The sequence below is a fragment of the Sus scrofa genome, chromosome 18 (genome assembly GCF_000003025.6).
Source record: "Sus scrofa isolate TJ Tabasco breed Duroc chromosome 18, Sscrofa11.1, whole genome shotgun sequence".
Taxonomy (NCBI): domain Eukaryota; kingdom Metazoa; phylum Chordata; class Mammalia; order Artiodactyla; family Suidae; genus Sus; species Sus scrofa.
In genome coordinates, this window is record NC_010460.4 from 15,536,289 (window position 1) to 15,552,150 (window position 15,862).

Sequence of the window (15,862 nt, forward strand, 5' to 3'; positions counted from 1 at the left end):
CTAGGTATTCCTATGCTGTTTTTGATACCAAATTAGATTACCAATTTAAGTTTCAAAATCAGATGTAAATGGGCCTCTGGCTGGACGTAAACCTATTTCGATGAATGCTGAATAAGCATATTTTGGCTATTGCAGTCCAAAACAAATACATGTTCAGAATACATAAAAAGCAACACACAAATGATGTCAACATTTTGCACTGCAAAGAATCTTCTCTATAGTCTTTTATGTGTAAGCCTCCAATAATGTGCATTGATAATTATAAAATTTAATTGGTAACGATAAGAAAACCTGCAACTAAAATATCACTGTAAATCTTGATTGAAAATCACAGCAGCAGTTGTGATGGGTTTAGATTTATTTGACAATATAGCTTTAGTCCCATATTAGTTCTACAGCAGAAGCAAGCCTGCTTTTGACTCAAGAATCACTGAAAGGGTTAACTTGCAATCACATGGACCCTGTTACTGGCATAAGAAAAAAAAAATAGAAAAACAGAAAAATTGGAGCAGGGAAGGAAAGAAGAAGATAGAAGGAAGTCCACTGTGGAGAGGGGTGCAGTTCCTCTAACGACTGCTCTATATATAGCCATGACCCAAGTTTCTATCTTACCCTGGGTCAAAAGAAGAAAGTCAAAGCTGTAATGATACGGAAGTCAACTGAAACATCTTGACCTGGTCAGTGATGATCACTAGCACTAAACTGAAATATTAAAAAAGCAACCCTAATGAGCAAGATTGGAAGAAATATTTCTACCCAGATTCTGAAGCTGCATAGTATATTAGAAAGACGTCCAATCACAGATTTAAAGAATGTAAATCTGACAATTCAGCATCTTCTTAACTGCATCTTGAATTCATCTTCTGATTAAGCATCTCCAGGAAGGATACTGACTTCCAAGGAAAACTTTCCTATTTGGGGATTGCCTTATTCATCAGAAAATTCTCATTATGTAGAGTCAACATTGCTGCTGAAATGTTGAAATTGACATGTGGGCTGGAACCTTGAGGGGCTCTCTATTTCACTCAGTAATATACAATTGCCAGTTAGCTGCAATTAGTGTTTGGCCACACATCACACAACATGGTTTGAAAATACCAAAGTAGAAGAAGAGCTTAGGAAACAATTTTATAATCTCTAAAAGTTACGTTGTTTGAAAATTAAACGCATTTAACATTTATAAGTTCTAAAGGAGAGACTCAAACGTGGGGTTGGAAATCTCACTATACCACCGCTCAAGGGTTTCACGGGCCTTCACAGGTCAGACAGTCTGAAAAGAGCAATATTTTTCATAATTCTGAGGACAGGGAAAAAACCCATTGTGTTTCATAAAGATGCAACAGGGCAGCCACATTTCCTCCCATGCATGAATAATGTATGATCTACAATGTTATTTGCTAGACTGTCTAATCACCAGCATCTTTCAAAATGTCTATATAAGCTTTAGCTCATTAAGAACAAACATGTTATCTGTACAAAAATATCACATACCTGTGAACACTCAGAATAAAATTCTGCTGGATGCCAATGCGCATATCAAACTGACATGGGTAAGCTAACTTCTGTCCATTTCTCAAAGATACAAATATTGGGAAAAGAAATACAGAAGAATTTAATTTCAGTTTGTGAAATGCATTCATGCTTAATCAAACGCATGCACACACAAACACACACACACACACGCACGCACACACACTTTATCTACCTAGTACCAAGAAAGAATCAAGGGGCTATGCATCCTTTTAAATAGAAGTGGAAAAAAAACTTAACAGAAACAGAAGTGGCTACTTAAGAAAGCTTTTAAAGCAAGGTTTCTTCTATTAGAAAAGGTTTTATAATCTTGAAAGGGGCTTCCATAATTCATGAAAGAATAATAAGGCAAAGTTACTTTGTGCAATCATAAGCTTGCAATGTGATAATAAGACAAAGAAGAGGAGAAAGGCAAAAGTAAGTTTCTGATAGGTACTAAAAACAAAATACGAGATTAAATTAAAAGAGTAGTAGTTTAGGACCAATGCTGTTTAAAAAAAAAGAAAAAAAGGAAATTTCTAAATTCACCTTTTCTATATTTTATCATTTAATAAACACTATAATTATGATAGAGGTAAAATGATGTTAAAAATAGCTTGCCAGGAGTTCCCGTCGGGGCTCAGCAGTTAAAGAACTTGACTGGCATTCATGAGGACACAGATTTGATCCCTGGCCTTGCTCAGTGGGTTAAGGATCTGGCATTGCCGTGAACTGTGATTTAGATCCCAGACGAGGCTCAGATCCCAGTTCCGATGGCTCTGGCATAGGCCAGCGGCTACAGCTCTGATTGGACCCCTAGCCTGGGAACCTCCATATGCCGTGGGTGTGACCCTAAAAAGACAAAAAGACAAAAAAAATTAAAATTAAAATTAAAAAATATATATAAATTTAAAAAAAAATAGTATGCTGGAATTTCCTGGTGGCTCTGTGGGTTAAAGATCCAGCACTGTCACTGCTGAGGCATGGGTTCAATCCCTGGCATGAGAACTTTGGCATGCCACAGGTGTGGCCAAAAAAAAAAAAAAAAAAGTATACCATCTGTAGGTACAAAGGAAAGAATGACGTATTTCAATATCATATTAAAAATAATTTCCTTTATATTTTTAATAGTATCTGATTAAAAAATTCGCTTCAAATCAACAAGTATTTGCTAAGCACGCCTGTCAGCTTCCTATTCATTCTTTAAATAAATATTTATTGTTTACCCCACTTATACAGAAGACACATCTGAACCACTATCCTCTCTTTTATTTTGGACATAACATTAAGAAAAGATCCCAAAAAGGGAAGATAATGAAGGGCAGAAATCCAGGACGTTACAGGAAAACAGACCTGGAGGTTTGAAGACTTAAACGAGTCTTACCAAATTCATTCCTTTGTTAGTATCAGAAAAAGTAGAAAAGAATTTTTGTGCTAGAGTAGGTTTATATGTATGTGTATATATATATACACAGACACACATATACTACAGAGCAGGTTTAGACTAATATAATATTTAATGCATATGGAGTGAAGTGATTATCCCTGATTTCTTTTTTTTTTTTTTTTTTTTTTTTGTCTTTTTAGGGTCACACCCACGGCATATGGAGCTTCTCAGGTTAGGGAGAGGTTGAATCACCACAGCCACAGCAACACCCGATCCGAGCCACGTCTACAACCTATACCACAGCTCAGGGCAATGCTGGATCCTTAGCTCACTGAGCGAGGCCAGGGATCCAACCTGCATCCTCACGGATACTAGTCAGATTTGTTTCCGCTGCGCCCCCATGAGAACTCCCCGGATTTATTTTCTGTTCAAAATGGTTAAATTTGTTGGCCAACTGTATTACAAAGCACAAAACAAACCACAGGTCTTCTGCACAGCCGTTCATCAAACCATACCACTTCTTGAAGAGAAAACAGCCATCGCTAGCTCAGCCACAACTATTTAAAAACTCTCATCTATCTGCAGTGTCACACAGAAAAACTCCTTCATCACATCTTGGGAGGCTAAAAGCATAATAACATTCACTTGACATCTGTGGATAATACTGCCCAAGTTGGCTATATAGCAAAGACTTACTTTCCACTTCAGGAGAAATAACTGTTAGGCGGGATAGAGGATTTCACTGTACCAAACAGGGGAGTGTTACTGGCTTCTCCCTTAAAAAGAGGGCTTCCTGAGAGTCCAAACTATACTAAGATAAAGCCACAGAAAACAGTTTTTACTGGGAGCCATCACAGCAGGCTTTCGAAGCCTTTGCAAGTTTCTGATCTAGTCGCCAAAGTTTCTTATAAATGTAAATACAATGTCCTCCGAGCTGTTTAAACAAAAAAGAAGGAATTTGGCCTTCTTTACCCGGTGTATATGCTCTACGCCTCTTTCCCATCATGTGCACCAGTGACATCCATCCCCATTCACAGTTCCTTGAACCTATTCTTCGTCTTCCTTTTGATTTTTTTTTTTTTTTTGGCTTTTCACCACCGCACCTGTGGCCTATGGAAGTTCCCAAGCTGAAGGTCAAAGCAGAGCTGTACCTGCCAGCCTACAGCACAGCCACAGCGATGCGGGATCCAAGCTGCATCTGCGAACTACACCAGAGCACACAGCAACACAGGATCCTTAACCCACTGAGCGAGGCCAGGGATCAAACCCGCATCCTCAGGGATAATAGTTGGGATCGTTACCGCTGAGCCACGACAGGAACACTGTCGTCTTCCTTTTCACCCACTGTAACCCCTGCCTAGGTCACTCTCCCCAGAGAGTCACATGGGGTCCTCCCTCAATTCATTTTTAAGTCTCATCAAATGCCATGTTCTCGGCATGGCCTGCCCAGTTCACCCCATCTAAAATACCATGCCTCTACTTCATCCGCCATCACGTCCCTAAATCTTTGTTGTTCTTCATGCAGCTATCACTACCTCATACTGTTTGCCATGTATATTAGTTTATTTTTTTATTCTGACTTTTCCACTAGACTAAATTCCACCAGGGAAAAGTTATTGTTCGTTAGATGGAGAAGACGTGGCACATAGTAAGTGCTCAATAAATTTTATTCAATGGATGACTGGAGTTCCTGCTGTGGTGCAGCAGACTGAGGATTTGCTGTTGTCTCTGCAGCAGTGCGGGTTCAATCCCAGGACTGTTGTGGTGGGTTCTGGATCCAGTGTTGCCTCAGCTGTGGCTCAGATTCTATCGCTGGCCCAGGAACTTCCATGTGCAGCCGAAACAAAAAGGAGAGGGGGATGAATGGATTTTTATTAGGAACAACTGTAACAATGAATTTGATATACCTCTGATGAACCAGTATTGTCAACAGGTGATATTATAAGTACCATAATTAATGAAACACACAAATATAAAATTGTAACTCACAATGATCATTGACTTTGGAAAGTCACTTTTAGGAACATGTTAATGGCATCATCAATTTGGGAGCCTTACATTGCTCCAGGCTGGGTTTTGGCCACTTCTTGACCTCCTAACTCCAAACGCTCCTTAGCCATCACGGGTATTTCAAAGCTATTTCACAACCGGGTCGTGGGTAACTTTAAACCAGTTCCCTCCACTGCGCTAAGTGGCAGTTTCTACATCTGACAAGATTAACTTTTAGAAGTTATTCTTCTCCATAATTACAGGCAAATACGATTAGGCGGTATGATTGCAATTACTTGCTGTTCCTACTACTGTTTGCACAAAGAAAGGCACGTGGGCGACCAGAGAGATGTTGTCTATCACCAAGGCTCAAGTGGTCAGGAACGTTTCATCGCCCCAACTGACCCAAAAAACCAGCCTACTCCTTACTGACCAATAAATATTTCATTTTCGGTTCTACCCAGGAAGCCTCTAAGTGCTGCCCAATTTAACGAAGTGTGGCTGAAAATAGTGAGAAATGTTCACAGTCCGGATGTGGAACATTCCAGTTGTGTCCAAAGAGAGGAAGCATCAGTCACATTTTTGCAACTTTAAATACCATCATCATCCCCCATGCCTCTAGCCTCTTACCTCTGCCAAGTCACCCCAAGACCGCCAACATCTGCTCTTCAATTTTCTCATAAGAAACGTACTTTACAAATACAAAGTGCTTATTTCCCTAAAGAGCCACACGCCTTTTAAAAGCTGGTTGAAGCAGATCAGCAAAAGAAACAACACTCTGTCGTGTGGACTTTTAAATTTTAAATGTCAGGCCTTTGGAGTCCCTAAACATTATAAAAGCATTTCTCAGTCACAAAAATCATAAAACTCGAGCGAGAGAAGACAAAATTCAGACCAACCAACCCTTGTATTTACAGCTATGTAAAAACTCAGACCAACAGTGATTTGGCCAACATCAACGGTAAAAAAGTGTCACACCTACACACCCCCACCCACTTTCAGTGGTCTATATCCCCTGTATCATGCAATTTATACAAAACTCCTTTCCACTGCAACAGCTCCCAGGCTAAAAGAATGCCTGAGGCCCTACGGGTGGGAGCATAACGGTGGCATCCTTGTTACAGGAGGCTAGGTGAGGACTCAGTAAAGAGACTTCTTTGGACCCCTGTGTCCTCAGCTCTGACCTGTCTTGGCTCTGAACACTTGAAATTTTTGTTTCCGAAGTGATGATGGGCTGCATTAAATCCCATCCTCTTTCTTTGATGATTCCCTGTTTAAAACCCAACATCTAGGTGTGAGACGGGGCAGATGCACCAATCAGATGTGTGACTTTGGCTACATCAGTAACACTCCCCACTGATGTGCCTAATTGTTTTGGAATGAGCACAATAAAAAATGCATGAAGAGAGAAAGATAAACCTAAGGCTATTTCCTAAATACTTTGGTTAGATGTTGTAATTTAGATTTTTAAAGGAGTAATTTTTGTTGTGACCTATTTTTTGTTACATGAAGGAACTGTATTAATAAATCTATGGTACAATATAATCTCTGTTTTTAGGCTTTTAGAGAATGAAGAATAATGAACAGTTAAAAAAACAAAAGGAAAACTAAATCTGCACTCCTTCCCCTCAAAACCCCACAAATAGCAGCCACAAAGTAATTTCAAATTTCCAGAAATGGCTAGATTGTATATTAATTGTAATTAAAATAACCTTTGCACAGTAAAATGAACACTTTGTTAGTAAAAGCTTATTTATACTTAGATCACAGCTAATAATTACTATGAAGTAATTATTCAAAAATAAAAATATTCATAAAAAAATCTAAATACACATCAGACCTAGACTAAAGAAAGGAACTATGTCAAATTTCAACATTAAACTAACATAACTTTCTATGTCAACTATATTCTGATAAAATTCATTTTTAAAAATAAAATCTATTTATTGGAGTAAGCCCATCCATTCCTCTTGAATGTTTCCAGAAAAACTAAAAAAAAAACAAAAAGCAAAAAAAACCCAAAAACCCCAGCAAATACGCCTGGGTGGGGCGGGGGGGGGAACCAGTCCCATCATTTTCTGGGTCTATATTTTGGTGAAGTATTTCAGAATCTAGCTAGGCTTGGTTCGAAATCTTTTTATTTCAATATGCTTTTGTTCATTTAGACCCACAGGCAGAAAAATTGATTAGATGAACTTTTATCACCGAAAGCTTACATTAAGGATTTAATAGCACACAACGTCTTGTTCGGCTAAGTAAAGCAACAAGATAAAGAATACTATCACCCACCTTTCTAAAACTTTACTTCCTAAAGACAAATTGCTGGTTCCTTAACTGGAAACAAAAAAGAGTAAGGAAAAGAATTAAAGCCAAGGGGCCAAAAGAATTAATGGGTAGTGGACCAACTGGAAGTTGGTATATTTGCCTCTAGAACCCCATAGGGTTTCCTAATGATGAGACTGCAGTGGTTATGACACAAGTACAAGAGTAAGTTTGCAAGGTTACCAGATCTGGGACCTTGTACAATGATATTGTAGGAGGACAGTATGAACAACTGCTAAGAATATACGAAACAGAATAATGGGAATCTGCATCTCAGTGTTTCCAGTAGTGAAAACCTTTAGGTTGCAAAGAATGCACAGCCAATTAAATAAAAATTATGAAAATATTTTAAATAAATGAAGTACAAAAAAGTTGTATTCATGGAGTTCCTGTCGTGGCTCAGTGGTTTACAAATCCAACTAGGAACCATGAGGTTGCAGGTTCGATCCCTAGCCTCACTCAGTGGGTTAAGGAGCTGGTGTGTAGGTTGCAGACCCAGCTCGGATCTGGCATTGCTGTGCCTGTGGTGTAGGCCGGTGGCTACAGCTCCAATGAGACCCCTGGCCTAGGAATCTCTGTATGCTCTGGGTGCGGTCCTAGAAAAAAAGGCAAAGAAAAAAAATACAAAGTAAAAGGTCGTATGCTAAGTTTGAGGAAAACAGAATACAGGTGTTGCTGGACAAAGGGGAAGAGTAGCAATGAAAAAGGAAGGACCCACACACTTCAGGGTTCTCTCCTCCAACAAAAACATTTGAGATGACCCTGAGAAAGCGTGAGACAACGACATACCGTTTACATTGGTGTTGGCTTGTTATAAAAGCCAACTTGTGAGAAGTCCCTTCTAAACTTGCTTTTTGAATACAATTTAAGTTATAAATAAAGAGTAATTACTATAATCAATTAAAGAGAATTTGGATGGAAAAATGATGTGAGTCCCTCCATACAAGTAGAAACACATTAGGAGGCTACCTACTGGGTAACAGGATAGGTGACAGCTCAATAAGGTCAAACTGGTTTTGAGAGGCTGTACCGATTTACACACTGGGTATAAGAAATCCCATTGATCCACATCTCCTCCAGTAAGTGGTGTTTTCAAGCTTCTTAATTGTTCCCACTCAGACAACTACCAAGTAAGTACCTTTAAGGCAAGGATTTGATCTTGTTTCTTTTGTTTCCCCAGGACCTGGCATAGAATCAGAGGCTGATAATATAACCTGTGAGTAAAACCGAAGGCATCTCAGATTTAAACCTAGATAACCTATGGGGGTTTCCATTTTTAATTTCAAAATGTGTGCTTTTCAGTTTCTCTACCCTGTCTCTCCCGCTATATTGTCTTTTAAATAGTAAAATGTAAAATCCCTTTACTTATAACAAGCATGGACACACACACACACAAAGCAAAAGACATTCTAAAGGATGGAAAATTATATCGAAACCTATTATACTTAAAGAATCCCATAAAATTGAAAGTCACTATTTCTTAACTAGAGTCCAAATCTAATTTAGAGAAGGAAAACATGTAAGTGCTTACTAGACACTTGAATGAAGTGTTGATTATGAATAAATGAATGAGTATAGGAGAAATGAGAAAGCTTTATAATTGTAAAAATGAAATATTCTATGTATGATAATACATGCTGGTTCTTCTCATTACCAAAACTAAACTTCTAAACTTTAGCAGAAACAATAAATCCAATAGTCAGCCAACAACGAAGTGTAAAAACTGAAATTAAAACAAACCCCCCCCCAAAAAAAAAATCACTAAGAGATTTTAGTTATTTTAAGTTCCACAAGCCTATTATGAGTTTTCAGCTAAGGCCCTATAATGAGTTAGAGAAGCAAGGTTACAATTTGACCCAATGGCTAATTTAAAGTCTATAATGATCACCTGCTTAGGAAGGAATTCACTTACCTTGTAGATCATATAACTGTCTTGTGACTCCCCCTAAGAGTTACACAAAGAATGATCAACTACCTGCATTACCCAACAAAACTTTCTCCAGTTCTAATCAATAATAAACGAAAATACTGAATGAAAGTAGAGACCAAACATGCAAATAAAACTAGTAGCATTATCAAGCCTTAAAACTTGGAACATAAATATAAAAAAGGGCTTGTTAAGAATATATTAAACTCTACCTGAAATGCACTTTATTGTGTGAAATAAGTATTTTTTCCATTCTCCTAACTTCCCATTTAAAAAGAATAAGTTTATGCAAAAAAACCCAAACTCTTGAAATGTGCTTATTGACAACACAGCTAAACAAACTTCCAAAGGGTCTTCTTCCTTAGTTCAGAACAAACGTAAACATAAGGATTTCATTTACTGAAGTCATAGTGTAACCTGGTAGTAAATTACGGCGTTAAATCTAGGTTAGAAGATGCCTATAATGATTAAGCTATCTTCTCATTTTCCTAACAATTAGCAACACCAACTAAGTAGAAATCAATTGTAATTGGAAAAGCGAGTAAGTACTAAGTGAATTACCAAAGTCAGTTGATATTTATGAGCACTGTTAGTCAATTTTGGAATTCTATATGCTGTATTTATTCTCTCTCTATATATATATAAAATGAATTATGTATACTAGGTATATATGTAAATCAACTGAATTAATAGAGGAATAATTCTAATTCTCTTAATACCATGATTCTTAACTCATCTTAATTTACTTGCTGCAAATTTTGCTAAAACATATTTTTAAAGTTAGTGACATTTCTTCAAAAATCTCTTACTTTTAATTGTGTGAAAGTCAGGTATTTTTTGTAGATCAACTTATATATTTGTGTTCTTGCATTTAAAACTAATTGGGTAGGGAATTCCCGTTTGACTCAGTGGAGAAACAAAACTGACTAGTATCCATGAGGACATGGGTTCAATCCCTGGCCCTGCTCAGTGGGTTAAGGATCTGACATTGCTATGAGCTGTGGTGTAGGTCGAAGACATGGTGTTGCTCTGGCTGTGGCACAGGCTGGCAGCTGCAGCTCCAATTTGACCCCTAGCCTGGGAACTTCTATATGCTGCAGACGCAGCCCTTAAAAAAAAAAAAATTAATTGGGTAAAATGTTCCACTACAATGATTGAAACTGGTTATGTGAGTAAGAAATTTGAATTAAGCTAGTTCTAGTGATAATAATTTAGGAAGTGCTGGATAATGAGAAGGTAGGTAATTCCAGCAATAGATTGCTTATGTTTTGGAAAAGTATATACACTATTGTCTCTGGCCAATGCAGTAGCATTTGATTGACTGTTATTCCAAATGCCTCAAATATTATAGGAGTTACCTGAGAAAGTTAACACGGTGATCTGAAGTACTGAACTTCTAATGAGTTTCTGGTCCACCGCATGAAAATGCAGCCAAACTAAATACTAGTTCGTCATAGAGGCAACATAAAATTAATATTAAGTTGCAGATCTGTGTCCCCAGAATAGCCCTTTTTGTTATACTCAAAAACACACAAGACGTAACATTTCTTAACCTTTCCTCGGTGGGCAGTGCAGCAGCGGTGCGAGTTGTAGGCACATTGTTGTGTAACATCTCTGCGACTTTTTCATCTTGTAAAACTGAAACTTAATAGCCATTGAACAACAACTCCCCACTCTTACACCCCCCAGAAAGTATCCTTTTGAAGATATTTGGGACTCCGAACTTTTTTAAAATGGAAGTATCACAGATTCTTATTTTCTTAAATCATTGTTATCGCAATAAACTGAGCAGATTTCATTCTAATCACCATCATGTTACTCTTCAATATATAAAACCGCGTATTTGATTGATACAGTGTCTTTCAGTTTTTATAAATCGCATGTGTTCAGAGACCTGCCAATTCGCAAGAGGTATTTGAGTCATTAGGGCAATCAGTGAGACAGATCATGGGTCTACAATTTTTTCCTGCAAAAGGCCAGTAAGGAGGCTTTGAGTGCCATATGTGTTCTGTTGCAAATATTCAACCCTGCAACTACAGCATGAAAAAAGCTATGGGCAAATTCATAATGGATAAGCATGACTGTGGCATATAACAATTTATTTACAAAAAAAGTGACAAGCTAGATTTCTCCTGTGGGCCACTGTTTGCCCATCTCTGAAATAGTTTAGGAGGGGAAGGGAGAGACCGTGACAAGGAGCGGGGCAGAGAGTAAGAAACAAAGAAAATCAAATAAATGAATTTATGAAACATTAATCCTCAGAGAAAGTAGCTACTTAGTAGAGATGACCTTGTTTTTCTTTCTTTTTTTTTTTTTTTTGGTCTTTTTGCCTTTTCTAGGGCTGCTCCCTCAGCATGTGGAGGATCCCAGGCTAGGGGTCTAATCAGAGCTGCAGCTGCGGGTCTACACCACAGCCACAGCAGCTCAGGATCTGAGCCACGTCTGCGACCCACACCACAGCTCATGGCAACTCTGGATCCTTAACCCACTGAGCAAGGCCAGGGATTGAACCCGAAACCTCATGGTTCCTAGTTAGATTCGTTAACCACGGTGCCACGACAGGAACTCCAGGGATGACCTTATTTTTCTATTGTTGAACTAGATTGTGAAGCCTATAAAATGGAGCAAGTTCTCTTTATGACTTATTTTAACACTGACTGACCTACTGGCATTCAGTACATCAGCATAAATAATGAAAAGGTTGATCTTACGCACATAGGATTTGGCTTACCTTAGTAATGGATGGAATATGACAGTAATATTTCTAGCTCCTGGTTTGCAGACAAATTTTGTTCCTCCACCTTCAATTAAGTTGTCATCAGGACCCCCTTTTAGAAAAAAAATAAATAAAAGGGAGATTAGCTTATTAGAACTTTTATAAAGAAATAAACCAAGGCTATCAGATGGATGTAATATTGTCATAAGGAAGACCATCTTTGAAAACAACTGCCTTCAATATTTACAAAATTACTGTGAATGACTTCGATATGACAGTCTTCCCCATAAGCAAGCTATGGATAAGCCTGTTTACTCTGGAGTGAGAGCAAGGAAGCACTGTAAGAATATTTGCAGAAGCGCCCGTTGTGGCTTAGCAGTAACAAACCTGACTACTATCCAGGAGGATGCGGGATTGATCCCTGGCCTCGTTCAGTGGGTTAAGGATCTGGCGTTTCTGTGAACTCTGGTTTAGGTCACAGAAGCAGCTCAGATCCTGCATTGCTGAGGCTGTGGCATAGGCCGGCAGCTGTAGCTCTGATTGAATCCCTAGCCTGGGAACGTTCATATGCAGTGGGTATGGCCCTAAAAAAAAAAAAAAAAAAAAAAAAAGACCAAAAAAAGAATATTTGTGTATTTGAGGAAATAATGCGAGGGTATAACCCAATTAAGGCTAAAATGTTGATCTCTATTAACCAGTGTCAACCTTGGACAGCACAACACATGAAAACTTCAGAAGGAAGAGTGCCATCGAAGCTAGTCCAGGGCTAAAAAGGTTGGAGCAGAAACCCATCTAAACCTAATGATATTTCATCAAATCTACGATACACAAGGTACTATTGCTATAAGGAACACTAAGAAAAATAAAATCCTGCTATCAGAAGTATATGTTTCCTTATTACTTGAATCTTTTTTTTCTTACTTAAAGTTCTTTACTATTGAAATATATAGAACAAGGTTAAATCACTTATAAGTAAATTTAAGTCCTCATTCAGATTTTTTTTTTTTTTTTTTTTTGTCTTTTTGCTATTTCTTGGGCCGCTCCCGTGGCATATGGAGGTTCCCAGGCTAGGGGTCCAATCGGAGCTGTAGCCACCTGCCTACGCCAGAGCCACAGCAACGTGGGATCCGAGCCGTGTCTGTGACCTACACCACAGCTCACAGCAATGCCGGATCCTTAACCCACTGAGCAAGGCCACGGGACCGAACCCGCAACCTCATGGTTCCTAGTCAGATTCGTTAACCACTGCGCCACGACGGGAACTCCTCATTCAGATTTTTAAAACAAAGAGATGTTTAGCACAAATCTCTCATACACATATAATGAGGAAATTTAAGAAAAGTAGTTGGTTAAGGTGTTTTTGTTTTTGTTTTTTTCAGAGCGCACTGTCGGCAAACCTAGGGGTCGAATTGGAGCTACAGCTGCTGGCCTACGCCACAGCCACAGCCACAGCCACAGCCACGCAGGATCTGAGCCCCGTCTATGACCTACGCCACAGCTGACGGCAACGCCAGATCCCCGACTCACTGAGCGAGACCGGGGATGGAACCCATATCCTTATGGATACTACAGATTCTTTTCCACTGCACCACAATGGGAATTCTGGTTAAGGTATTCCTCAAACCATTTAATGTTCAGACCCCAGCTCTTCCGAATGCCTCAGACTTGCCAACAGCTTTGCTTTCTAAACAGTGTCACTAAGTGGAAATTCTTTTTTATACACAGATTAATATAAAAATCTTTTTTTCTGTTTTCTTATCATTGCTCAGTGATAACAGTGACATGTTAGATCGGAAATCAGAATCAAAAAGAGAGAAGGCAGATATAATAAATATTAAACTCATGAAATGGAGCCTAAAGTGGAAAACTTGCCATGTGCATTAGACAAGGAGTCCAGGCCAAAAAAAGCAATCACAGCTGGTTAGTCCATGAGCCCATTCCTTTGCTGTGGTTTACAACGGGAATGAGAGATTTTAAAATCTACTGGATTTCTTAAAAGAATACATTCAGTATTTCCTCCAAGCTGCTCATATTCATTCTGAGAGGTTCACTGTGGATATGTTTCTGATGCTCTTAGGTGTTCCAACACTAACCAAGGCTCATACTCTTTCCCCAAATGGTTCTTAAGAGGTTCACTGGTGGAAATATTGAAAAAGTCAAGATGTGAAGAATGACCATTCAGCTCATCCATACTGAGGCAAAACCAACTCATTATGTCTTTTTTTTTTTTTTTTTTTTTGTCTTTTTTCCTTTTCTAGGGCTGCTTCCTGCGGCATATGGAGGTTCCCAGGCTAGCGGTTGAATCAGAGCTGCAGCCACCATCCTACGCCAGAGCCACAGCAACGCGGGATCCGAGCCGCGTCTGCAACCTACACCACAGCTCACGGCAACGCCGGATCCTTAACCCCCTGAGCGAGGCCAGGGATCGAACCCGCAATCTCGTGGTTCCTAGTCGGATTCGTTAACCACTGAGCCACGATGAGAACTCGCTCATTAAGACTATCTTCTGGTCAAGAGCCATTAAGATGCCATTGATTGAAGCTATATGCTAACTTCGGGGTTTCAAATGTGACAAAAAGGTACATTTTGGGGTGCTGGGAGAAATTCTCCCCTTGCTTCCCACTCCTCATGGTCCTTTCCATTAGAATGATGCTCAGTTAAAGTAATCCTGGCCTCTTCTCCATCATTTACACACTGAAGTTAGTGAGATAACTCCTGTGACAAAACTAAGAAGAAAAAGCTGGGCATACATGGCTCAGCAACCTCCTTATTCCACTTTAGAAACCAGTGCGCCTGTGTAAAGTCAGTGCCATCTAAGTTTAGCAACACAAGTCCTGTTCTGTCACAGAAGTACGAAGCGATCCAGCACCTTTTGTGACTAAGTAAATTTGTCTAATTTTGTTTTTTTAAATTTGTTTATTTGTTTGTTTGTTTTAAGGCCACACCTGTGACACATGGAAGTTCCTGGCTAGGGGCTGAACTGGAGCTGCAGCTGCCGGCCTACACCACAGCCACAGCAACGCCAGATCCGAGCCGCATCTGTGACCTACACCACAGCTCCTGGGCAACGCCAGATCCTTAACCCACTGGGCAAGGACAGGGATTGAACCCACATCCTCATGGATTCTAGTCGGGTTCTTATCCCACTGAGCCACGTCAGGAATTCCCAAATCTGTCTAATTTTAATGTTCAATTAGCAAAGTCATTCTGCTCTCAAACTAGGCTACATCATTCAGTCTACTTTCTATTGACATAAAAGTGGCATTTCATATTCCATCCACCTCCTAATATTATTTCAACATAGTGTCAGAATTCTGAGAGCAAAGGCAGATGCTATTCAACAGACTTCCCCAAAACCCTAACAATCGACCCCTACAAGACTGCATTTCTCTTTCCTAAGTCAAAAGTTTCTTAATTATAGTTCTTTGCATGATGCCAAACATAACTAAATCTCATCTGATTTATTATCTGCCTTAATGGTCTCAGAGGTATCTTGGAAATTGACTGATAAAAACATGTGAAGCTTTAGAAATCCATAGCCTGGATCATCAAGACTTCCCGGAGGCATCTGAGTCTAGACAAATCCCATTTGGATCCCTTGTTTCCACCAACTAATCAAAGGATGGTTTTTCTTAAGAAAAAGAGAACATATAATGGCATGTACAGCTCTTGATTCAAAAATCACGAGCTGTTTGTTCTCATTTGGAAAAAAAAATCCATCTTGCATTATTATATTTGCATCGGCAATACTGGTGTTCGGCCACATTGGTAGGTTTGCTCGGTTAAAAGGAAAGCAGAGGGAGAGCATCAAACTACAACAAACAGCACATTCTAATCAAATTCCTCCTCGGAAGGTCACGTGGTGTGGCTACAAATGAAAAAAAAATACAACAGAATAAAAATATCTTCCTTATTAACACTTCTCTAAGATCATAAAATCAAGTCACAGTTGAGTCACCAGGGATGCGTGGTATGTCCAGAAGAAAGCAGGTTGTACTCTGCACTCCAGGAA

General features: G+C 39.1%; 1 protein-coding gene across 2 annotated transcripts in view; it reads right to left on the bottom strand.

Moving 5' to 3' along the window:
* The window catches only part of EXOC4 (exocyst complex component 4), an 801,583-nt gene that overhangs the window by 431,137 nt on the left and 354,584 nt on the right, over nucleotides 1-15,862 (bottom strand). For both annotated transcript variants that reach the window (XM_021078821.1, XM_021078822.1), the window contains exon 10: nucleotides 11,866-11,962. In XM_021078821.1, the coding sequence (XP_020934480.1) occupies nucleotides 11,866-11,962 (97 nt within the window). The remainder of the gene's footprint in view (nucleotides 1-11,865; nucleotides 11,963-15,862) is intronic.